Source organism: Malus sylvestris, chromosome 17, assembly GCF_916048215.2.
Source record: "Malus sylvestris chromosome 17, drMalSylv7.2, whole genome shotgun sequence".
NCBI lineage: Eukaryota > Viridiplantae > Streptophyta > Magnoliopsida > Rosales > Rosaceae > Malus > Malus sylvestris.
The window spans coordinates 8,507,590-8,527,957 of NC_062276.1; the positions used below are offsets into that span (position 1 = coordinate 8,507,590).

At 37.0% G+C, this 20,368-nt stretch overlaps 4 protein-coding genes and 1 pseudogene across 5 annotated transcripts; 2 read left to right on the forward strand and 3 right to left on the reverse strand.

Moving 5' to 3' along the window:
• Nucleotides 1-351: 351 nt before the first annotated feature.
• Nucleotides 352-2,057, reverse strand: LOC126612311 (scopoletin glucosyltransferase-like). Its single transcript, XM_050280702.1, has one exon. It carries the CDS (start codon nucleotides 2,021-2,023, stop codon nucleotides 575-577), a length of 1,449 nt encoding a protein of 482 aa, XP_050136659.1. The 5' UTR covers nucleotides 2,024-2,057; the 3' UTR covers nucleotides 352-574.
• A 157-nt stretch (nucleotides 2,058-2,214) lies between these two features.
• On the forward strand, nucleotides 2,215-2,402 carry LOC126612752 (small nucleolar RNA U3; annotated as a pseudogene).
• A 4,048-nt stretch (nucleotides 2,403-6,450) lies between these two features.
• Nucleotides 6,451-10,083, reverse strand: LOC126612307 (uncharacterized). 2 transcript variants are annotated; one of them, XM_050280696.1, is made up of 4 exons: nucleotides 9,628-10,083; nucleotides 7,691-9,003; nucleotides 7,309-7,513; nucleotides 6,451-7,196 (listed from the first exon to the last, which is right to left on the reverse strand). In XM_050280696.1, the coding sequence occupies exons 1-3, from the start codon at nucleotides 9,946-9,948 to the stop codon at nucleotides 7,312-7,314; spliced, it is 1,836 nt and encodes a 611-aa protein (XP_050136653.1). In that variant the 5' UTR covers nucleotides 9,949-10,083; the 3' UTR covers nucleotides 6,451-7,196; nucleotides 7,309-7,311. The 2 variants fall into 2 exon arrangements, with proteins under 2 accessions (XP_050136653.1, XP_050136652.1); XM_050280695.1 differs by having other exon boundaries at nucleotides 6,451-7,513.
• A 1,226-nt stretch (nucleotides 10,084-11,309) lies between these two features.
• LOC126612327 (uncharacterized) lies at nucleotides 11,310-13,364 on the forward strand. The gene is made up of 3 exons (XM_050280721.1): nucleotides 11,310-11,729; nucleotides 12,020-12,043; nucleotides 12,772-13,364. Exons 1-3 carry the CDS (start codon nucleotides 11,525-11,527, stop codon nucleotides 13,116-13,118), a joined length of 576 nt encoding a protein of 191 aa, XP_050136678.1. The 5' UTR covers nucleotides 11,310-11,524; the 3' UTR covers nucleotides 13,119-13,364.
• Nucleotides 13,365-14,572: 1,208 nt separating this feature from the next.
• LOC126612310 (fatty acid hydroperoxide lyase, chloroplastic-like) lies at nucleotides 14,573-19,034 on the reverse strand. Its single transcript, XM_050280701.1, has 3 exons — nucleotides 18,438-19,034; nucleotides 15,996-16,377; nucleotides 14,573-15,607 (listed from the first exon to the last, which is right to left on the reverse strand). The coding sequence occupies exons 1-3, from the start codon at nucleotides 18,888-18,890 to the stop codon at nucleotides 14,967-14,969; spliced, it is 1,476 nt and encodes a 491-aa protein (XP_050136658.1). The 5' UTR covers nucleotides 18,891-19,034; the 3' UTR covers nucleotides 14,573-14,966.
• Nucleotides 19,035-20,368: the final 1,334 nt, after the last annotated feature.

Below are 20,368 nucleotides of genomic sequence, written 5' to 3' on the forward strand. Positions count from 1 at the left end.
GAGAGTTAGACATTCAAAGAGGTCCATAGATTTGAAATCCAAAGGTGTGAGGTAGGATTCTATTGGGCCTTGGTTATATATACTTCTTGCTCTCAAATCCTATAAAATACACAACTTAATAAAATCCTACAAAATCTTTAGTTTTTTAATACCCCTAGATTTGGATGGATTTTGAAAAATGACTATTAAAATCTCGATTGACTACACCTAGATTTTTATGGATTCTAAAAATCTTTTAGTTGACTACACTAAAATTTTAAAGTCTTTTAAAATCCTCTCAAATCCGAATTTGACTACACCCCTTAAATAGATTAAAAGAATTAATTATTTTGTATAATTCATCGGCACCACTTTATTAGGTTTATAGTTCCATATATATACCACATCAACAAACAAACGGAGTTATAACGGAATGATCACATTGGTGTGGACATTCAAAGATAGGGGGCTACATTTATTGATTTTCATTGCTATTAAACTAAGGACTTATAGCAATCTAAAGGACCATTTTGGCTAGGAAGCCTTCTAAAATATTCATCAAGTAAAGCCTCATCCAAATGTGCGTTCCAACATTTTAACCACGGGATTTCAACTCTTGGATTAGGGCATTCAAATCAGAATGTGATGATCCTCCCTTCTCAATAGCCCTCTTTGCCTGCTCTGCAAGTTCCCAAGCTCTACTTCTCATTTGCTTTGCTTCCTCACCCACCATAATCCTCCTTACGGCTTTATCAACAGCTTTCTTCTTAACAAAATCCCCAACAAGACTAACCCATTTCTGAGCACCCACTCCAACACCTATCTTCAGCACTTGGGTCACCAGCTTCTCGTTGTAAAACTGCTCCGCCGACACCGGCCACGTCACCATCGGCAACCCAGCCGCAATCCCTTCCAACGTCGAGTTCCACCCACAGTGAGTTACAAACCCGCCAACAGCCCTATGGTCAAGAATCAGAAGCTGCGGGGCCCACCCTCTTATTATTAGTCCTTTCCCTGCCATCCTATGCTCAAACCCTTCTGGCAGCCAATCCTCTTTCTCCATGTCATCATCTTGTCCTCTCCTCACTACCCAAATGAAGTCCTGCCCAGAAGCCTGAAGCCCCATTGCAATCTCCTTAAGCTGAGAGGCATTGAATTTAGCCATGCTTCCAAAACACACATAAACAACCGAATTGGGTTCTTTTGAATCAAGCCACTTCAAGCAATCGTGCTCGTTGATAGAAGATGCTTTTCCTCTAAGTGCTTTTTCTTCATTGCTTCTATTGCATAGAGAAACAGGGCCTATATGCCAAGCCTTCCTCCCCAAAACGTTTCTGTAATAATCTGCATAAACCGGTTCGAGCTCATAGAAACTGTTCACAACAATTCCATAGCTCGTCTGCTCAGATTCCTTGGCCCGTTTGAGCAACCGGGTCAAGTCGTTTTCAATATTTTCCTTGTCAAAAGCAGGCACTTGGGCTCTTGTCATCGTAATCTCACCAGGAAAATTCGGAATCACGAAAGGTTCCAAATCGGACGAACTGTTCTTAAAAGGCTCATACTTGCTCATATTATATGAGGCAGCCGAGGCGAAGAAACTAGTGCCATGAAAAACCAACCTCGGAATATCAAACTTTGCAGCTGCATCAGTTGCCCAAGGAAAACATATGTCTGCCAAAAGGAAACTAGGTTTTTCGTCGAGCAGAAGCTGCTCGAGCGGTTCTTGGAGCAAGCTTGTTGCTTTGAGGAAATTGGTGGATAATTCTGGTGAGGGGAGTGAGTTGAGATACTCACAACCATCTGGTAGACCGGCTTCTACAGAAGGGAACTTGATGGTTTTGATTTCGACTTTGACGTTGCCGGAATTGATTTCGCTTGACTGAGTGGCTTTGGAGAATGTTGAAGCGTTGAGAGGAGTTGTAACTATGGTTGTCCTCACTCCTTGCGCTGCGAATAGCTTGGCCATATCTAAGATCGGTACAATGTGGCCGTGAGCCATGTAAGGGAACAAGAAGACGTGGAACTCACGGTTTCGGCTACCCATGATTGGGATTTAGAAATGAAGATGGAGGAAGTAAAGTATTAGGGTAATGGTTTGCGTTTGTGATGCATGAATTAAAGGTTATATATAGAACTATAGAAGTCGACTAAGTAAACAAACTATGGAAGGTTTATAAACAATGTATGGTTATAACCAGAACAGCCTCTATATAGTCATTTCCATACTCACAATTCACAACCGTACTTGAACAGGATCTGTTCTATCGGTTGTACCTCTGTATCCTTGATTTCTATGGAGACAGGAACCTCAATCTGGTGGATGAACCATGACCGTGCGATCAGAGCGTGATTAACAACCCTGTGATCCTTGGATCATTCAAAGCAATGGCGAAACCAGGAATTGGCGAGGGGAGGGGCGGATTTAAAAGGGTGCAAGGTTAAAAATTTATGAAGACAACCAAATCATTTTAGATAGTAGAAAATATTAATAACGTTAATAATTAATCAATATTAATTACGAACTGTGACACTATGACAAACTTAGTGAAAACAAATTCAAATTCCTGTACTCTATGACGAATTTAATAATCGAGTACATACACGTGGTTTGGTCGACTGTACATATGTAATGGGTGCATAGGTACGTCGAATGTGTAAAAGTGTAACCATATTGATAATGCGCAATTGTTTAAAATTGAGACACATAGTAGGTTGAAAACAAAAAAGACCTTATCTACCAAAGCGTAAACTAATATTTAACTAGCTAGCATACATAAAGAAAAAAAGATTGCATGCACTAATTAATAATTAATTAACCCTTCTTATTCTCTTTGGATGTATCAGTTTCAACAAAGGAGAAGATGAGAACAACAGAGCCAAACAGAAGACCTTGAAAAATCAAAGCCTTGAAACCTTTCATAATTCTCTAACTCTTGTGCTAATTGTCAGTTCCAATTCTAAAATGCTAGCACTCATGCATAAGAGTTAGAGAATCATAAAAAAAAATTAGAATTAAATCAGTTCCGACTCAAAAGAAAAAATCAAAGCCTTGAAATCAGCTCCTATTCCATATCGAAATTATTAGGAAAGTTCTGGCCTTGGAATCTTTAAAAAATCCCACGAGAAAGAAGACTAGAAGGATGTTAATTGTTAATGATAAGCATAAACACAGCACTAGGCTCTGTTGCAGAGCACCAAAACCTAGAGAACCAGATGAAATTGCTCACTTCCGACAGGACTAGAGGGGCAGAATTACTCAAAAAAAAAAAAAAAAAATCTATACACACACACACAACATTCAAATGATACATCTTATCAAAAATATCAAATGAAACCACTATTGTTTCCTCTAAAAAAAGGTTACATGGTAGTACTATAAACAAATACAGATTCAAAGATAACTCTACCAAAACTAATATCTAATCAAGTCTCAATCTTTTACTTCTGAGCATCCAAATGTGCAAATGAAAAACAAGCATCTTCCATCCTGTAGATATATCAAATCTTGCATCTGTGAATGACTACTATGTCGCCCTTGTTATCATCATCTGCAATAAGAATGGAAAACTAATTTTTCTATAAAACTGTTTCCAATTAGAAAATTTCAGTAAAAATATTAACCAATTTTAAGAAAACAAATCACACAAAAACAACACTCATAAACCCTATAAATGAAAATCAATGGATGGTATGACACACCCCGACCCGGAATGTCCATCTGAACTTCAAATCAAGCTGTGTTGGCCGATACTAAGAAGGTGACGAAACCATAAAATGTGATGATGTGAAAAATGTGAATAAATTTAAACCTAAAAGTGACTAAATGCAAAAGTGCGCATGTGAGTGAGATTGAACCCATTTCACACGTGATGTCAGAGTATAAGTAAATGTACTACCTAGAAATATGTGCATAGTGATAAAGAGTGATAAGGACTCAAACATCCACGTAGGATTTCCACCTGTTAGGTGCATTTTCGTAATTTTTCAAGATTTGGGAATAAAATATATTAATTTTGGTACGGGATGTCAAATGGTAGATAGAGTTACCATAGATACATGACATGAGTCTTGAATCTCTTCAAAACTATATTTGTTTGGGTATACCAAATGAGTGGTTTCATATGAAAGTAGGAACCAGATGTGGGTTCTTCAAATGTTCTCACATGTTGTCGAGATGGTAGCTAACGACGGTAGTGAATCATTCTGGCAGTAGATGGTCGTTCTCAGCATTATCATCATCGTTTATAAATTTTGTTTTTGTTTTTTCAACAGTTTTTATCACAGATGTTCTAAAATTGATAACATATTGTTGGACTCATAGGCCCTACATGTGTGTCTAGTCAGTACATCAGCATAACATTTGACGAAATCTATGAATGTCAATTTTTGAGACGGCATTGACTAATTTTGAAATTAAAAGATCAAATGAAGACTTTGGACAATTTCAGAAATCATTAGTTAAAAATAAAATTAAAAAAAAATAAAAATATTTCAAAGTTATCGGCTTGCCAGAATTAAGGAATTTTTTATTTTTTATTTTTGTCAAAAGCCACAATTAAGGATTAACAAATCACACATGTCTCTTTGTCATTTATGTTAGGTAAAAGATACATACCTGCTGTTGTACTTTAAAACTCAACACAAGGCGTCAAATTACACTTACTAAATCAAAACTTGTCATTTATGTTAGGGAGTTGTTTTGCCTCTCCCAAAAAATCATTATGCGGCTCTCTGTAGTGTTATGTTTTTCATAAACTTCTTTATGAAAGGAGTGCAGTTTGATTATTTTGGAGTGACAATAACACTGTAAAAACTTGTTTGGAAGTGATTTTAAGATGACTGAAAGTGTTTCTGATGAAAATATTTTTGAAACCAATCCTTAGTAAAATCCTAAGTGGATACTGGAAAGGTACTTGAAGTGATTTTTGCAAAAAACACATACTAGTGCTTCTTCCATAAAGCACTTCAAGTTTTTTTGGAACTCAAAATCAATTTCATCATAAACGCATTTAGTCATTTTAAAAGCAATTCAAACGAGCTAAATTTAAGTAAGTTTGGATACATTTAATGTAAGTTTAGATGACAGATCTTAACGTAAACTAAACAGAAGAGAAATATACTTTGAATCATCTTGCCAAAACCAAAATGGAGGGAGAAGAGAATAAAATGTTTTTTTTTTATTCTTGACTTATTTTATTTTCACGACTTGACGGATATGAATCTCATAAATCGGATTAGGGAAGAAAGAATTGAGAATTGGATTAAATAACTCTCCTAATCACATTCACATGCATAGTTATTAAATTCGTGTATAATATACGTACATAGTTAGTAAATTCAGGTATAATACACGTGCAAAAACAACAACGGTCATCAAAGGGGAGGAGGATTCTCTCCTCCTTTTTTCCCATACACTTTCATCCTCTTCCTGTTTGTGTGGTCACGGTTAAGCCATGTCAACATTTTACATTGATTTTTTTAAGACAAAAACACGTGGTTTAACCGTAACAAAAACACGTGGTTTAACCGTGACTACACAAACAGGGAAAGAATGGAAGTGTATGGGAAAAAAAGGAGGAGAGAATCCTCCTCCCATCAAAGGGCCCCTGTGATTAGAAAAAACTCGGAAAAATCTCAAAAGGGTAAGTGGAAAAAAGGACAAAGAACAAGAAGCGATTGCTGCGTGGAAATAAAAAATGAAGATGTGAAAATTGTGACCCAACAGCACTACTACGTATGAGAAATTATGCAACCCAACATCATTTCTATCCATAAATGATGCGACCCATCAACGAAAATTGAAGGAAAAATTTTAGAGATGAAGGAAGAATATAAAACAAACAAAGTGGTCAGCGGGCAGTAAGAGGATGAGAGAGTCAGACATTCAAAGAGGTTCATGAATTTGAAATTTCCAGGTGTGAGATAGGATTCTATTTGGTTTTGGTTATATACATTTTTCACTCTTAAATTTTACAAAATCCACAATTTAATGGAATCCTACAAAATCTTTAGCTTTTCAATACACCTACATTTTTATGGACTTTAAAAATGATTATTGAAATCTCGACTGACTACACTTAGATGTTCATTGATTCTAAAAAGGGAACTTTAACGAAAACCATCCGGTATTGTTTAGTTTAACAAAAAACCACATTTTTACATTAAAAAGTCAATACTGGTACTATTTATTTTACCTTTTATTTTGTCTTTATAGTTAAAACTCAAAGTTTTAAAGTCATTTTCATTAGTTTTCACTTTTAAAAATCCTTTAGTTGACTACACTAGAATTGTAAAGTCTATTAAAATTCTCTCAAATTCGAGTTTGACTACACCTCCTTAAATAGTTTAAAAGAATTAATTATTTTGTATAATTCATGTGGCACTGCTTTATTAGATTTATAGTCCCATGTATATGCCAGATCAGCAAACAAACAGAGTTATAATGGAAACATAACAGAAGGATCACATTGGTGGTGGAAATTCAAACGTAAGGACTACATTTATTGATTTTCATTGCTATGGACAAAATTAAAGACTTGTACTAATCTGAGGGACCATTTCGATTAAAAAGGCATCTGAAATATTCATCAAGTAAAGCCTCATCCAAATGTGTGCTCCAACATTTTAATCACGAGATTTCAACACTTTCAATTAGGGCATTCAAATCAGAATATGATGATCCTCCTTTCTCAGTAGCCCTCTTTGCCTGCTCTGCAAGTTCTCAAGCTCTACTTCTCATTTCCTCTGCTTCCAAACCCACCATAATCTTCCTTACAGCTTTATCAACAGCTTTCTCCTTTCTCAATAGGTATACTCTTTCTGAATTGGAATCCTTGATTTTTATATGGTAGTTGCTTCAATGTGGTTGAATTGAAGGCAAAACCTTGGCAGATAGTTGTGACTTGTGAGCAGCAAAAATATACAAAGCACAACAACATCATTCCCACATCGTCATTTCCGTACTCACAATTCATACCTTACTTGAACCGTGACCGTGCGAACAGAGCGTCACTTACAGCCCTGTGATGCTTGGAGTGGTCACACGGTTGTCCTACAGACCCCGCCTTCCCAACTCTTTCTTTTTTTGTGTGTAAAATTTCATATTCTTCTTCAATTCTTTCTGCACTTGCTGCCTTTTGGTTAAAATACACATACTGTCCGATCACAGGCATTCCGATCGCCGTGTAGAAAAAACTTCCAGTATATTTCTTTGATTTCTACATAAGATTATAAAGAATAAAATACAAAATTGCGAACAAATGGAACATATAAAACTAGAATTACATGATGCACAACAAACATTGCATGATAAAAACACAAATAAATTACGTCTCAATCTTTAGAGGGCGGATGTAATCTGTCTTGCTTGGGACGGATTGAAAGAGTGCTTTCGAGCATAAACGAGAGATCATGCATCTGTGACATTATTCTCTCCACATCGTCAGATTTTGACCCTGCTCTTACACTGGAAACATGTCCGCCCTGCGCCAGACCTTCAGATTTTTTTCCATCGTTAGTGCACGCATCAGCCAACCTAAACACGCAACAGAAAAAGGAGTTAACATAGGTTCTTTAAAGAATGAGCACAAGCATTTTCCATGAAGCTTCACGTATTAGATTACTGGAAACGGCAAATATGGCATTCCACGGTGATTCGAAACAGGATTCTGCAGCTATAATAGCACCAATAAAAGTTGGCTTATACACGCACCTGTCTAATACAGAAGGCTCTGGCTGCACTCTATCCACTACAGTTGAACTGTTGGAATTGTTAAATGCTCCTGCTGAGGAATCTGGTTGCAAAAAGCTACCAGAATCCAAGTCACTGGAGTTGCTAGTGCCGAACAAATTTATTTCTGAAGTGTGGTCAACAGATGTTATCTGATTAATACTTTGTTTTACAGAATTATCTGCAAGATTTGATGCATTATCCGAGCTAGCAAAATCATTCCAAGCGTCGAATGAATCATCATCCGCATCAGTAGTCTTATTATCAAGAGGCTTAATGCTAGTGGTCTGCAATTGGTTGTCCTGAACCCAATCGACACCACTTTGTTTTACAGAACTATCCACAACATTTGGTGCATTACTCGAGCTTGCGAAATCATTCCAAGCATCAAGTGAATCATGATTCTCCACAACAGTATTACTATCAAGATCCTTGTTGCTAGTGATCTGCAATTGGTTGTCTTGAACCCAATCGACACCATCAGGAAAAGAGTTATTCACATTTTCAGCTATTCCACCCTTCATCTCAGCAAAGATTTCCAACCGTTCAGGCCCTCCAGACAACCCAGAGTTGGAAACGCCCAACAGATCATTTTGAAACCAGTCGGAGGACATGGATGCAGACCCAGTCACACTATGGTTTGATTTTTCATTTGTTGAGTCCACTACAGATCCAAATACTGTGCCTATGTGGGCAGAATGGGCAGAAAGATCCACCGTGGAACCCACAAAGGGGTCAAGGGATTTTGATTCTTGGGGAAAGCTTTCAGAAGCTTGAGGGAGGTTTTCAGAAGCTCGAGGAAGTATTTCAGAAGCTTGAGGAAGGTTTTCAGAAGCTAGAGGAAGGATTTCAGAAGCTTGAGGAAGGTTTCCAGAAGCTTGTGATTCAGAAGCAGCAAACTGAAAACTTGCCGCCCAACTAGAATCACCACTCTCTCCTTCAGTAGTCTGCACAACTGTCTCAAAAGGCTTTACATTCTCAAACAACCTAAGAGTTTCATGACCTTGGAAACTCTCTTTACCGACAATCTGTGTGCTAGACCCGAACAACTCTTCGGAATTACTCGAAGCACCATCTTTCTTTCCTTCAAAGAAAAAGTTGTCGGGATTGACTCCAGCCAAATCTGGAAATTTGAGGAGATTGGGGATCTCATTTGGGAGATCAGTCTCAGTTTTCTCTGGCTTAGAGGTCCATTTTATTTCAAGATTTAAGAGATCAGACAGACTTAACTCATCCTTCCGCGCAGTCTGTGCTCTGTTTAATTCATTTGTTCCAACAGGTAAATCCACTACCTCCTGCAAACCAAAGTCTCAAACTTTACCAAGTATTCAAGAAGCCCCACAAAATTAATTTCAAAGTCTCTACATTGACGAGGGGACAATAAACCTCATTTCTAGCAAACAAACGATAGGCAGACAAAACTATAATTTCCCACTTAGATGATATGGTTGCTGAATAAATGGACTACAAATCGGTAGCACCTACGAATTTCGAGTGTGATCTGCCTAATATCGAGTACTAAGTAGATGGTGATACACATCATATACTATGTACTATTTCAAAATCACCTTCAACCATTTTAATTTTCCATGCACTATAGATTAACATAAATAGCTTCGAATCAGATAAAGAATTTTCGACATCATTACGCTGTTGGGCGGCTAGAATAAGCTGGTAAAACAAATTTAGCAAACTAAAACAATCAAAGCTTCAATCTTTTTCATCATCCACAAGCAAGAAAGCATATAATTTGTTAAAGTGGTGATTTTTCTTGAATAAACGCATTGAGAATTCAAACTCCGTTTCTTTCAAGTTTTCCCATCAACCAAACACAACAAAAGGAATCCCCATTTTATTTCCCCATCTTAATCTCAATTTTCTCATCAACCAAACAAAAGATAGAAAATCAAGTCGCATACCGATCCACTTAAGCTCAGGTACTGGAGCAGCCAACGGTACCCAAAAGTATCCCGGAAATTGATGGGGTCGGGAGGGAGGTCCTTGCAGTGTTCTCTGCCGCAGAAGACACAGGTCAGCGTCTGAACGCCCCTCAGCAGCCGCCCTTTGCAATGCCTGCACCTCAGGTACGGCGGGGATGGATCCAACTCCGCTAGTGTTTCTTCGACAAAAGGTAGATTCGGCAGCGGCGTGTCGTCCGGGTCGTACGACGACAGCTCCGCTTCTTTCCGAAGCGAGATCTGCACCTGCTTTATCACATCCATCGGGATTTCCATCGCCATTATCAGAGTTGGTGGCCGTCGATGCCAGTGTTGGAATCGGGCGGTTGAGTGATGAGGGGCACAGAGTCACTCAATCGCCATGTTTCCCACCAGTTTCTGTGCGACTCTCACTGCTCGGAATACGTGGTAAATCCTTAAAAAACAATCTTAATTTAATTTAATTTAATTTAATAATCTTCTTGTTTTTCGTGATCGATGAAATTCAAACTTAATATCACCGTATTGTATCATTAGAGAACTTTTTTTTACAAATCGATATTTTTACTTTAAACTAAGAAGGAAATATTTAAACCCGACAAAAACTTAGATACATTCATCACTTGCTGAAAACTGTTAATCATACATCATGATGTACACAAATATCAAACACACTAGTTTCAAAAATTGGCTAAAATAATGAATTTACAAATTTCAAAATTTATTCAAAACCGACGTAATTTCGATTGATTACATTTTGGGCTCCGTAAGTGGATAAATTTGCACATGCATTTTAAAGTAGACAACAATGCTTATTGGGTTTGCATACACTATTGAAGACGCTCTTAGACTACTCTCAAATTGTTTAAAATAATTTTTCTCAAGTGTGCATGCATAAGATTTTGCGAGACTCAACAATCGCATTGTCTACAAGAGTTTTTTACTCAAAATTTACTAGCAAATCATGAAAAAATTCTACAAAATCCACATAAAATTTTAATTTCATTTAACTTTTACCGCAACATAAGCTTATGAGAATTCATACTAAACATTACAGATATTGCTTAACCCAAACACAACTTAACACAAATAAAACGGGAAAACGATTTACTTTAAAAGATGAATAAATAAATCTGTAAATTAAAACAGCTTCTCTTTTTTTGTTTGAAAGAAAGTTTAACCGGGGTGGATGCTACTTCATCCTAGAGATGGATCATCTACATATATCATTTAACAGGAGGGATCACTATTTTTTTTTAAAGTAGGGATACCTTCTTGACTGTTGAATTGGCTTTAATAAAATTGTGTAGTTGAGATTAAATCACACGTCACACAATCTCAACCACACAATTTCATTAAAAGTTAATCTAACGGTTAAAATGACCTTCCTATTTTTTTAGAAATCCCTTAAAGTACAAAACTATTTAAGAACTTACTGAAAGGATTTTAACTTCTATTTTTTATTTTTATAAATTGCACATCAAAAGAAATTGTCAACACTAAAACTTAAACCTAGATGTTGACCTAACACAAATCTTTACTAACTCGACCAACCTTCGTTAACCGAAATCGCTTCCTCGTAGCATCGCCTAGTTGGACCAACTTGTCCTTTTATTTTATTCCAACTTGTCAATCACACTCTCAAAAGTCAAAACAGTGTAATTTAAATTTAAAAATAAAAAATAAAATCACCGTCACAGCCTCTCACAGATGAGAAAGCACCCATCTTTGATCTCCACAAGTCCCAACTGAACACCGGCAGTCGAACCGTTGAGAATCGACGTCGCTGACTCCCAATTCCGCTACTTCCGATTCGATTTCAGAAGCTGAGGAAAAAGCCGAGATTAAGAGAGAGAGAGGAGAGAGAGGAGAGAGAGAGATGGCGACGAGTCCGGCGGTGCTGAAGGCGGGGCTGGTGATAGTTGGGCTGTGCATAGCCGGGTACATAGTGGGCCCACCTCTATACTGGCACTTCATGGAGGGCTTAGCCGCCGTCTCCCACTCTTCTTCTTCTTCCTCCTCTTTCGTTTGCCCTCTCTGCACCTGCGATTGCTCTTCTCAGCCTCTCCTCTCCATTCCCATTGGTAATTTACTCTTCTTTCTTCCCTTGCCCGTGATCCATTTTTACCAGATCTGACTAAATCTCTTGCATTTTTTCACGTTTTGTTTTGTTGGGTCTTACACATTTTGTCCTGATTTGATGCCAATAAGCTCAAATTTCCTTTGGATTCACTTATTTCAATCCATCATTTTTTTTCTGGGTTGGTGTTGAATTCAGCATCCAGGTCATAAAGTTTGGACTTTTAAAGCTACTGTTAGTTGAATTGCATTACTATCAGATGTATACTTATATTGGTTCTTCTTTCTTCTGCAGGACTCAGCAACATTTCATTTGCAGGTTAGTTTCTTTCATGTAGAAGTTTATCTGCACTTATTGGGTAGTAATATAATTGATTGCTTTATATCTCTATGTGTTTATATATATGCGTGTGTGTGTGTGTGAGATGTTGTAGATTGAATGGGTTGTGAGATTACTGACATAAAGCTTCTCCTGGCCATAAAGCAGCATGCTTTCTCATGTTTATGTTGGATAATAATGTAGCAAATATATCATCCAATCCCAGTAATATTATCTCAAAATATTTGGACAAATTTTTCACTTTGAACTCTTCACTGTTTACTTTAATTTCCTCAAATCCCTTTTGTAAGCGCGTATTCAGTTTTTCCGGCATAATGTGAGATGACTGTGTCAGTTGTGTGGTTTCTCCTCATTACAATGTCTGAAGTTAAGACTGCCTCAAAGGCTCGTGGATTAGTAGTTTTCTTTTGTGGGACTGTCACTCGATCTGGCCTGCTTTCCATGTGCAATTATCATTGTTTACAAATGAGCTCAACTCTGCTTTTGTCTTCCTTTCAATATTTCTTTTAAAGTTGTTGATTTCGCTTTCAAGGATGGATTTCTGTCTCTGATGCTTATTTGTTTGAAACAACCTTATGGAGATTTAAGTAGCATTGACGTGCAAAGTGGTGATTGATTGCCTACTTAAAATTTCGGATTCTTTTTTATTCTTATATGCTTTGCCTTGTCTATAACTCCATTTATTTTATTTGTCATATGTTATGCAGACTGTGCAAAGCATGACCCAGAGGTGAACGAGGACACTGAAAAGAACTTTGTGGATCTTTTGACTGAGGAGTTGAAGCTTCGGGAAGCTGAAGCTTTGGAAAGTCAGCAACGAGCTGATATGGCTCTGCTGGAGGCGAAGAAGATTGCATCCCAGTATCAAAAGGAAGCAGACAAGTGCAGTTCAGGGATGGAAACATGTGAAGAAGCAAGGGAGAAAGCTGAAGCAACGTTAGAGGCACAGCGTAAACAGACTGCACTATGGGAGCTTAGGGCTCGTCAGAGAGGGTGGAAAGAAGGGCTTACAAGGTCTAACACTCAGACGCAAGGAAATGTCCAGACTGTGTAAAAAGCTCCGTAGCATTTTGGGAACAGCCAAAGGCTAATCTTCTTCAACATGGTACTTCCTCTCTTGGTTAGCGATAAACTTTTACTAGGTTATTCTTTTCACCTTAAATCGGGCATGATATGCAATCAATTTCATTTACCAAACTGAATTATTTGTATTTACAGTTAAAAAGTATACAGAAGGTTCCACTTGTAAGACTGGAACCGTAAATTCTTCAGTAAATGTCAGCATCGATGGTTGTCTAAATCCTATCTCAAAGGTGATTCTGCCGATTTCAATTTCCCTGAATTGGATGAAGCAATTCTCGATCGGACTCCCTGTTTCCCATGGACTCGTGGTTGTACCTTCGGCTTCTGAGGAAAATTGGTGTGAATTTAACAAACTAAATCACCACAAAATCATCACGGATTTAAATAAAATATCATAACTACAATATGCTTTTGCAGAGATCAAGGGGAAGTAGTAAAAAAGAAGGACCCACTTTTTTCCCTTACCTTTTCTATGGTACAAATATACTCAGTGGCAAAGAGGGGTTGCGGCACCCGGTGATGGCGGTGGTTCCGCTGCGTGAGAGGGTTCGAGACACAGGACGTGGTTCTTTAGTTGAGAGAACAAAATATGAATCAAGGTGGTAATGGATTGAGCAAGCAGGAGTAACAGATGACCTGTTGCATGCTAGATTGAAGAACAACGATTGGCTGCTGAAAGAAAAGGAGGGGCTCATGCTCTTATCCAATTAAAACTTCCAAGTGTCTGATTTGGTTCAAGTTCTATTTCTTTGAAAAAAAATTGGACATGTATCCAGTTGTGATTGGACACTAATTAAATTCAGTAGGAGCTCCTCCTTTTCTTTTCTTTCAACAGCGAATCATTGACACACATCCTACGAGTCTAGGAGGTTAAATAATGAGCGTTAAAATCACTACCATTAGATATTTAGTACTAAGATCTAGTAATATTCTTCTTCATGTATAAGTGAGAAATCTTGGGTTCAATTCTCATCAAAGGTGAATTTGAACCACATTATTGCTCGTCTATTGTAAGAATGAGCTCACCTCCTACCCTCTTAATGTAAATAATATTGTTTGTTTAGAAAAATAAAATCACTAGCATTTAGTTTTCACAAAAAGCCACAACATCTATGGGCCAAATAATTAGAAAACAAAAAGGGGCTTAAATTCACTAGTATAATCCTTCATTCTTGAAATTGGAGCATACACGATTGCAATTTTTTTTATGGTCGGCATCACTGAGTGGTTTGGAAAATCAACAAAAAGATTTTACATATAATGATGTAAGATCTTACGCAAAACACAACACTAAGTACTGATTTGATACTGAGATGTTTTTATAAAAAAATTAAGTATAAAAAAAACTAAGGTAAAAAAAATGTTTGGTAAACACTTAAAAACAACTTATTTTCATAGTTTTGGATGAAAAAAAAGCTGAAAACGTGAAGCAACAAAAATGAATTTATTCTCACATTATAGCAAAAACAAATTTTTTTCAAAACACAGAAATACCAAACCAACTCTAAATGGTCCCAAATATGAACACATTTGTGTCAAATCATACCAAATAAAGTCAAGGAAGTGGTGTCGGCAAGACCCATAGGTCATGACCCACGACCCACGATCCACCCCACACCAGAAGCCATCATCCACAATAAATTCCTTCAATTTCTAGTTCACTTTAATTGAATCTGGCCACCCCAGGTCTTGGCCTTTTCCCTCAAATATCAGCCCTTCTCTACTTAATTACCTAAAAACCCCACACAGGCACCAAATTTCCGAAAAACCATATGATCCATCACATACGCATTTCAACGGCTACGATCGCCCCACTCTCTCACTTGGCCTTCTCAAGGGCTGTGATTGAAGTACCGGTTCCTGTGATTGAATCATATCTTTGAAATGCATACGCAACAAGCAAAACAGCAGTGAGGGTCACATAGTCCTTTGCAGCACACTGCTTGTTGGACTCACTTGGTGAACCGGTCTGCGGTCCGTTGGACCAGTACAAGTAGTTCAGTAACTCTTTGTTCTTCATGAACCGGTCCGGTTTAAACGTGTCCGGTTCATCGAAGACCTTCTCATCCCTCATGACCTGTTGTTGAAACCCACAGAGCAACTCACCCTTCTTGATGTCAAAGATTGAGTCGTGTGAACTCAGTTGGAAGTCCTTTCTGGCCCGGGCAAATTGGAGTGGAACCGGTGGGTTGAACCGGAGGGCTTCGCACACTACGGAATGAACCAGTTGCAAATTTTTCACCGAGTCGAAACTCAAAGTTGAACCGGCGTTTTCTCTGACTTCTTTGACTATTTTGGCCTGTAAACCGGTGGTGTCGCTTGCTATTGTGCCTATCAAACTAGGCAGAAAGACAGAAAACCCACCAAACGCATTGAAACCAAGTACAAAGAGAAGGTTGTGAATTGTTTCTTCTTTCGTCAGTCCGAAATCGGTTTCACCTCTCTTTACTACTTCTTTACCTATTCATGAACATATAAAACAAAGATATGGATGGCATTAAACTTGTCAAGTAACGTGATTTGTACCACATTTATTGATCACACCTTTAATAGTGTGTATTATATTGGCGACTCATATAGGACATGCATGGTAATGCCATCTTACTAATCTTTTGTTGACATACAAACATTTATGTTGTTTGTGAATCTAGATTGCACATCAAGCAATAATCAACTTGATCAATAGTTTAAATATACAGTCTGATAAGAAAACTTTTATGTGTCTATATAGTATGTTAATGAATGCAAGTAGAAAAAGTTTTTGAATTCAAATATATTTCGAAGGGCATGAGATTAATAGGTTGTTTAACAAGAAGATTAATAGGTTGTTTAACAAGAAGTAACTTACCATGTTCTTCTATAAACTGGTAAAGCTTGTTGTAGTCTCCACTGACAAGAAAAGAAGGGTATGCAAAAGAATGGAGGAAAATCTCCTCCAGGGGCTGAAGCACACCAATCTTGACAGTGGGGAGGATCTGGAGGGCGAGCCACCGGTCGAGCATGGCGTAGCCAGACTCCGCTATCTTGGGCGAGCTTGCCGGGTCAGCTCCAACTAAGCATTTAGTGAAAAACTTGAAGATGAACTTCTGGAGTGGGATCAAATAGCTGGCACTCCCATCTTTGGAAACATCTGCTTCTATTGTGTCCCAAAAGGTTGAGAGGTTGGCAGTGAGCTCAGGCACCCATGTCTTGGAGCTTCTTTTCAAGATGTCCAAGGTAAAGTTTTTGATCTGTGAAGAAGATATTAAGATGGTATTGGTAAGTTGATAGAAATTAAACTTCCCAAAAGACGGAAAAAGTCGAGTAAACTCACATCCTATAAAGTAGATTTCATATCACATCCTATACAGTAGATTACATATCTTGCGAGATGAAAACCTTTTTCATGAATTGTATTTTCATACTATTGAACCCCTTTTGATCTTTTTGCATAGCGCATCACTTATCAACAAAAATAGAGAAAGATATTGCACAACCTTCCAATTAGGTTCGAGAATTTCTTGCACAACACGTTAACTCACTACAAAACGACACACAAAAATAACAGGTTTCAGGTCAATTTGTTAATGAGTTGAGTTACTATCGGGTCACCCGTTAACGAGTAGAGTTGTTACGGAACCTGATAAGATATTGTATGTTAAATTTAGACATAGGCACACCTGACACGACCTATTAACAAATTAAATCCTTATCAAATCACTTTTTAAAAATCCGTTAATATAACGGATTGACACAACTCAACCCATTTGCCAGGTCCACTTCCAACCCAAGGTTTGTGATAAGATTTTGACCCAACGGGGGTCCTACTTGTACAATTTTGGGCAACAACGTAGTGGAGTGGATGAGCATCTAGTCATTTCAAATATCATGACAGACAGGTAAGAGGAAAACCGTAAAATAACAGTCGTTAATTTATCTTAAAAATTTCTGCGTGGTTTCAAGTCTCGATCCCTAGTTTTACACTCTCATTTCGATTAAAAATTAAGAGTGTAAATCACCGTTGAAGAAAAAAACATACTCCAAAAAGAGAGGGAGAGAGAAACTGTAGGAAATTAAACCCATGTATCTCATTTCCCAGACTCAACTGCAACTAAAAATCACCACCTTCCAATTGTTGTAATGGATGAGGATTCTCTCCGGATCCTCGCCAGATCCTCTTTTTAAGGATCTTGGAGAATCGTGTCTGTTCATCATACATTACGATCATTTTCTGTCGGATACTGTTTGTAATCAATTTTAAATAAAAAAAATTAAAATGATTTCTGACCGTAAGATGACAGATGAACAGACATAATGAAGTGATCCTCGAAATCCTTGAGAATCCAGATAAGATCTTATTCCAGTTGTAGATGTCCCCCATCGCATACATTTTAGACTGATTTGTCCCTAAAGCATGACACCTGTGATATACATTTGGACCATCTGGGACTTTTCTAAGGAACACAGAAAACACAAACCATTCATTTCTTCCGTCCAAAATATCCAACCAATCACTCTTCGAAAAATCTACTTCTGGTTCAGCAACAACTGAAAACAAGAAATGTCTTCAAATGCTCAGCACAATTCTCTCTTTCTAAAAACTAGGTGACGTTCTTTTCCTAGACTGTGAATCTGAATTGTACATTTTCATTTTTAACGAAGATATACTAAATTAACCATCCAAACAATACGCTGCAACAAATCAAATTAATAATCTGAATTCACAGTCGCCAATCTATAGTTTTAACATTTCTAGTAAAATACTGTATGAGTTAATTCATTAACCACAGTGCAAAAAATCTTCTCACCCCTTTTGACAAATGAAAATTTCAAGCTTGTACTTTGATCCAAAAAATGAAATTCAAGCTTTTACTAGCTGAAGCTCTGAAATCGATTCAATTAAAACAGTTACCTATTTGGGAAATCAACAAAAATAATAAAATAAAATAAAACTAAATTTGATTGCCAAACTGATTGGACATACTTATAGATCCATCGTGTTACCTAATAAATTCATCATTTAATCCTAATAGACATTTTTCTTTTTCTTTTTTCTTTTTTTTTTTTGAGATCGGTTAGTTTAGCACTTCGATGTTGTAAAATCATTAAAACAACTAAATTTCCTAACTATTTTTTGTAGATCTAAGCGTAGTTAAATTAGCTAGAGTTTATGTACTTTTTTACTCTCTACCCTTGTAATCTCACTTCCGCTCCCATAATTTAAATTAGTTTAGAGTCAGATATCGGTAAAAAAATATAAAAGAATTCTACACGATCCCAATATTTGCAAAAAATAAAGAAAAATATGTACCTTAGAGTGTTGGGGTTCAGATGTATCAAGATAAGCGCAGGTCCTCAAGTCGCCGGTGAACTTGACACTGGGCATGAAGTCGCCGACAAGAACATTCTTCTTCTCGACCAACTCCATGTCGAACATGTACGAGAAGGACTTGCAGTCGAGGACGGCGACGACGTTGGGGTTGACGTTCAGGAACAGCGGGAAGCTGGGAGGGACATTCGTACGGAACACCGTGCTCTTGTACTTCTCGGTGCGCTTTTTGAAGAATGTTTCGGGACCCTGGAACCAGAAGTAGTCCAGGCGGTCCGAGACGGGGCCCAGCAGCGGCCAGCCGTAGCCTCCGGGGATTGTACGGACTGGCAGAGATGCTGGTGGTTGTGGTTGAGAGAGCGGTGGCGATGACGGTGAGGGGGACGGTGACGGTGACGATGGGATGCCTGGGGTCATGCTCATCATGAAAGCCATGATTTATTTTATTTTTGATGGATTTTGAGATTTTGTATGGTGAAATGAGAGAGGTGATTGTGGGTTGGTCTTTCCAGTTGTGAGCCAAGTGCTTTGGCTGTAAAAGTTCAGAAAATATATGACTCGCTATATGCAAGAAATTTTAGGCTTTCTATCCAAAATACCTCCTGAAATTAGTATAACTTCTTATTTTAAATTTAAAAATTTTAAATTGATAGAAGTAATTATTCATCTTCAATTATTTTGATTATTCTATAAAAAAATCTCATTAAAGAATAAAAAAATGACAGAACTACTCTAAATTTTCATCAAATTGTTTTGGCCAATTGATTATTAAACTGATGATGTTTTATTGCCCTTAGACCATCTCCAACCCTTGGGCTAAAAACCAAATTTTTTAGCCCGGAAAATTTAGCTTTTAGCCCAGAAACATCTTTTCTGTTCCAACCCTTCTATCCTAAAATTTTAGCCCGAAATTATTAAAGAATGAAATTAGCCTAATTTTTTTTCTTAAATCAATTTTTTTTTTTAAATAAATATGTATATTATTGTAAATTAATTTTATGAACATTTTAATCTAAAAAAATTTAAATTCCGATAAACATTTCGCATTTAGCCTGGGGAAAGCTGGGGGTATTTAGCCCAGAAATAGCATTTGGCATTTAGCCTAAAATTTTAGCATGGATTGGAGAGTGTTTGGGGGGGGTAATTTGGCTTTTAGCCCAGGGTTGGAGATTGTCTTATTTAGCATAAGTTTTTCACAAAAAAACCAAAATAATTGATAGTGAATAAACTCATGAATCACTTCTATCTCTTCAAAATCTCAAGAATCAACTTAAAAGTTATATCAAACTCATAGACAATTTTGACAAAAAAACCGAAATTTTTATAAGTGATTGAAACACGTATTTGTATTGTATTATTTCATGTATTACAATAAAAGTAAATAAGATGATTGATGTCTTATCTACCAGATAAACTTACACAGAACATATTATGTAAGTTGCTCTTCCCTTGTAGGTATATTAAAATAAATGTATTTAATGAATTAAATTTTATTGAGAAATAAATAAAATAGAAATGATTTATCATCAATTGTAAAGAGTGAATTAATGTTTCGAGTGATGGGTGAACAGGAAAACCAGCGTTTCGTATTGGTTTATTAGAAACAAAGTTTTTTTTTTAATTTTTTTATTTTAAGAGTAATGTTTGAGGATGTTAAATTTAATTTCGTAACTAAGCGGCCAATAAACTTAAGTGGAATTTTATTTGTTTGATTGTTAAGGGGGAGAATAATATGCGTTTCCAAGTAAAGACAAAAAATGGGAAAAGGATGTTTGATTGTGTGGATGATATAACATCTTAACTATTCACGTACATTATGCAGCAAATTTTGATCAGGTACTATTTGTTTTTAATTTTAAGTAAAAAAATTAAATAACTTTATGACCGCAAGATGTACAGTGAATAATTATGAT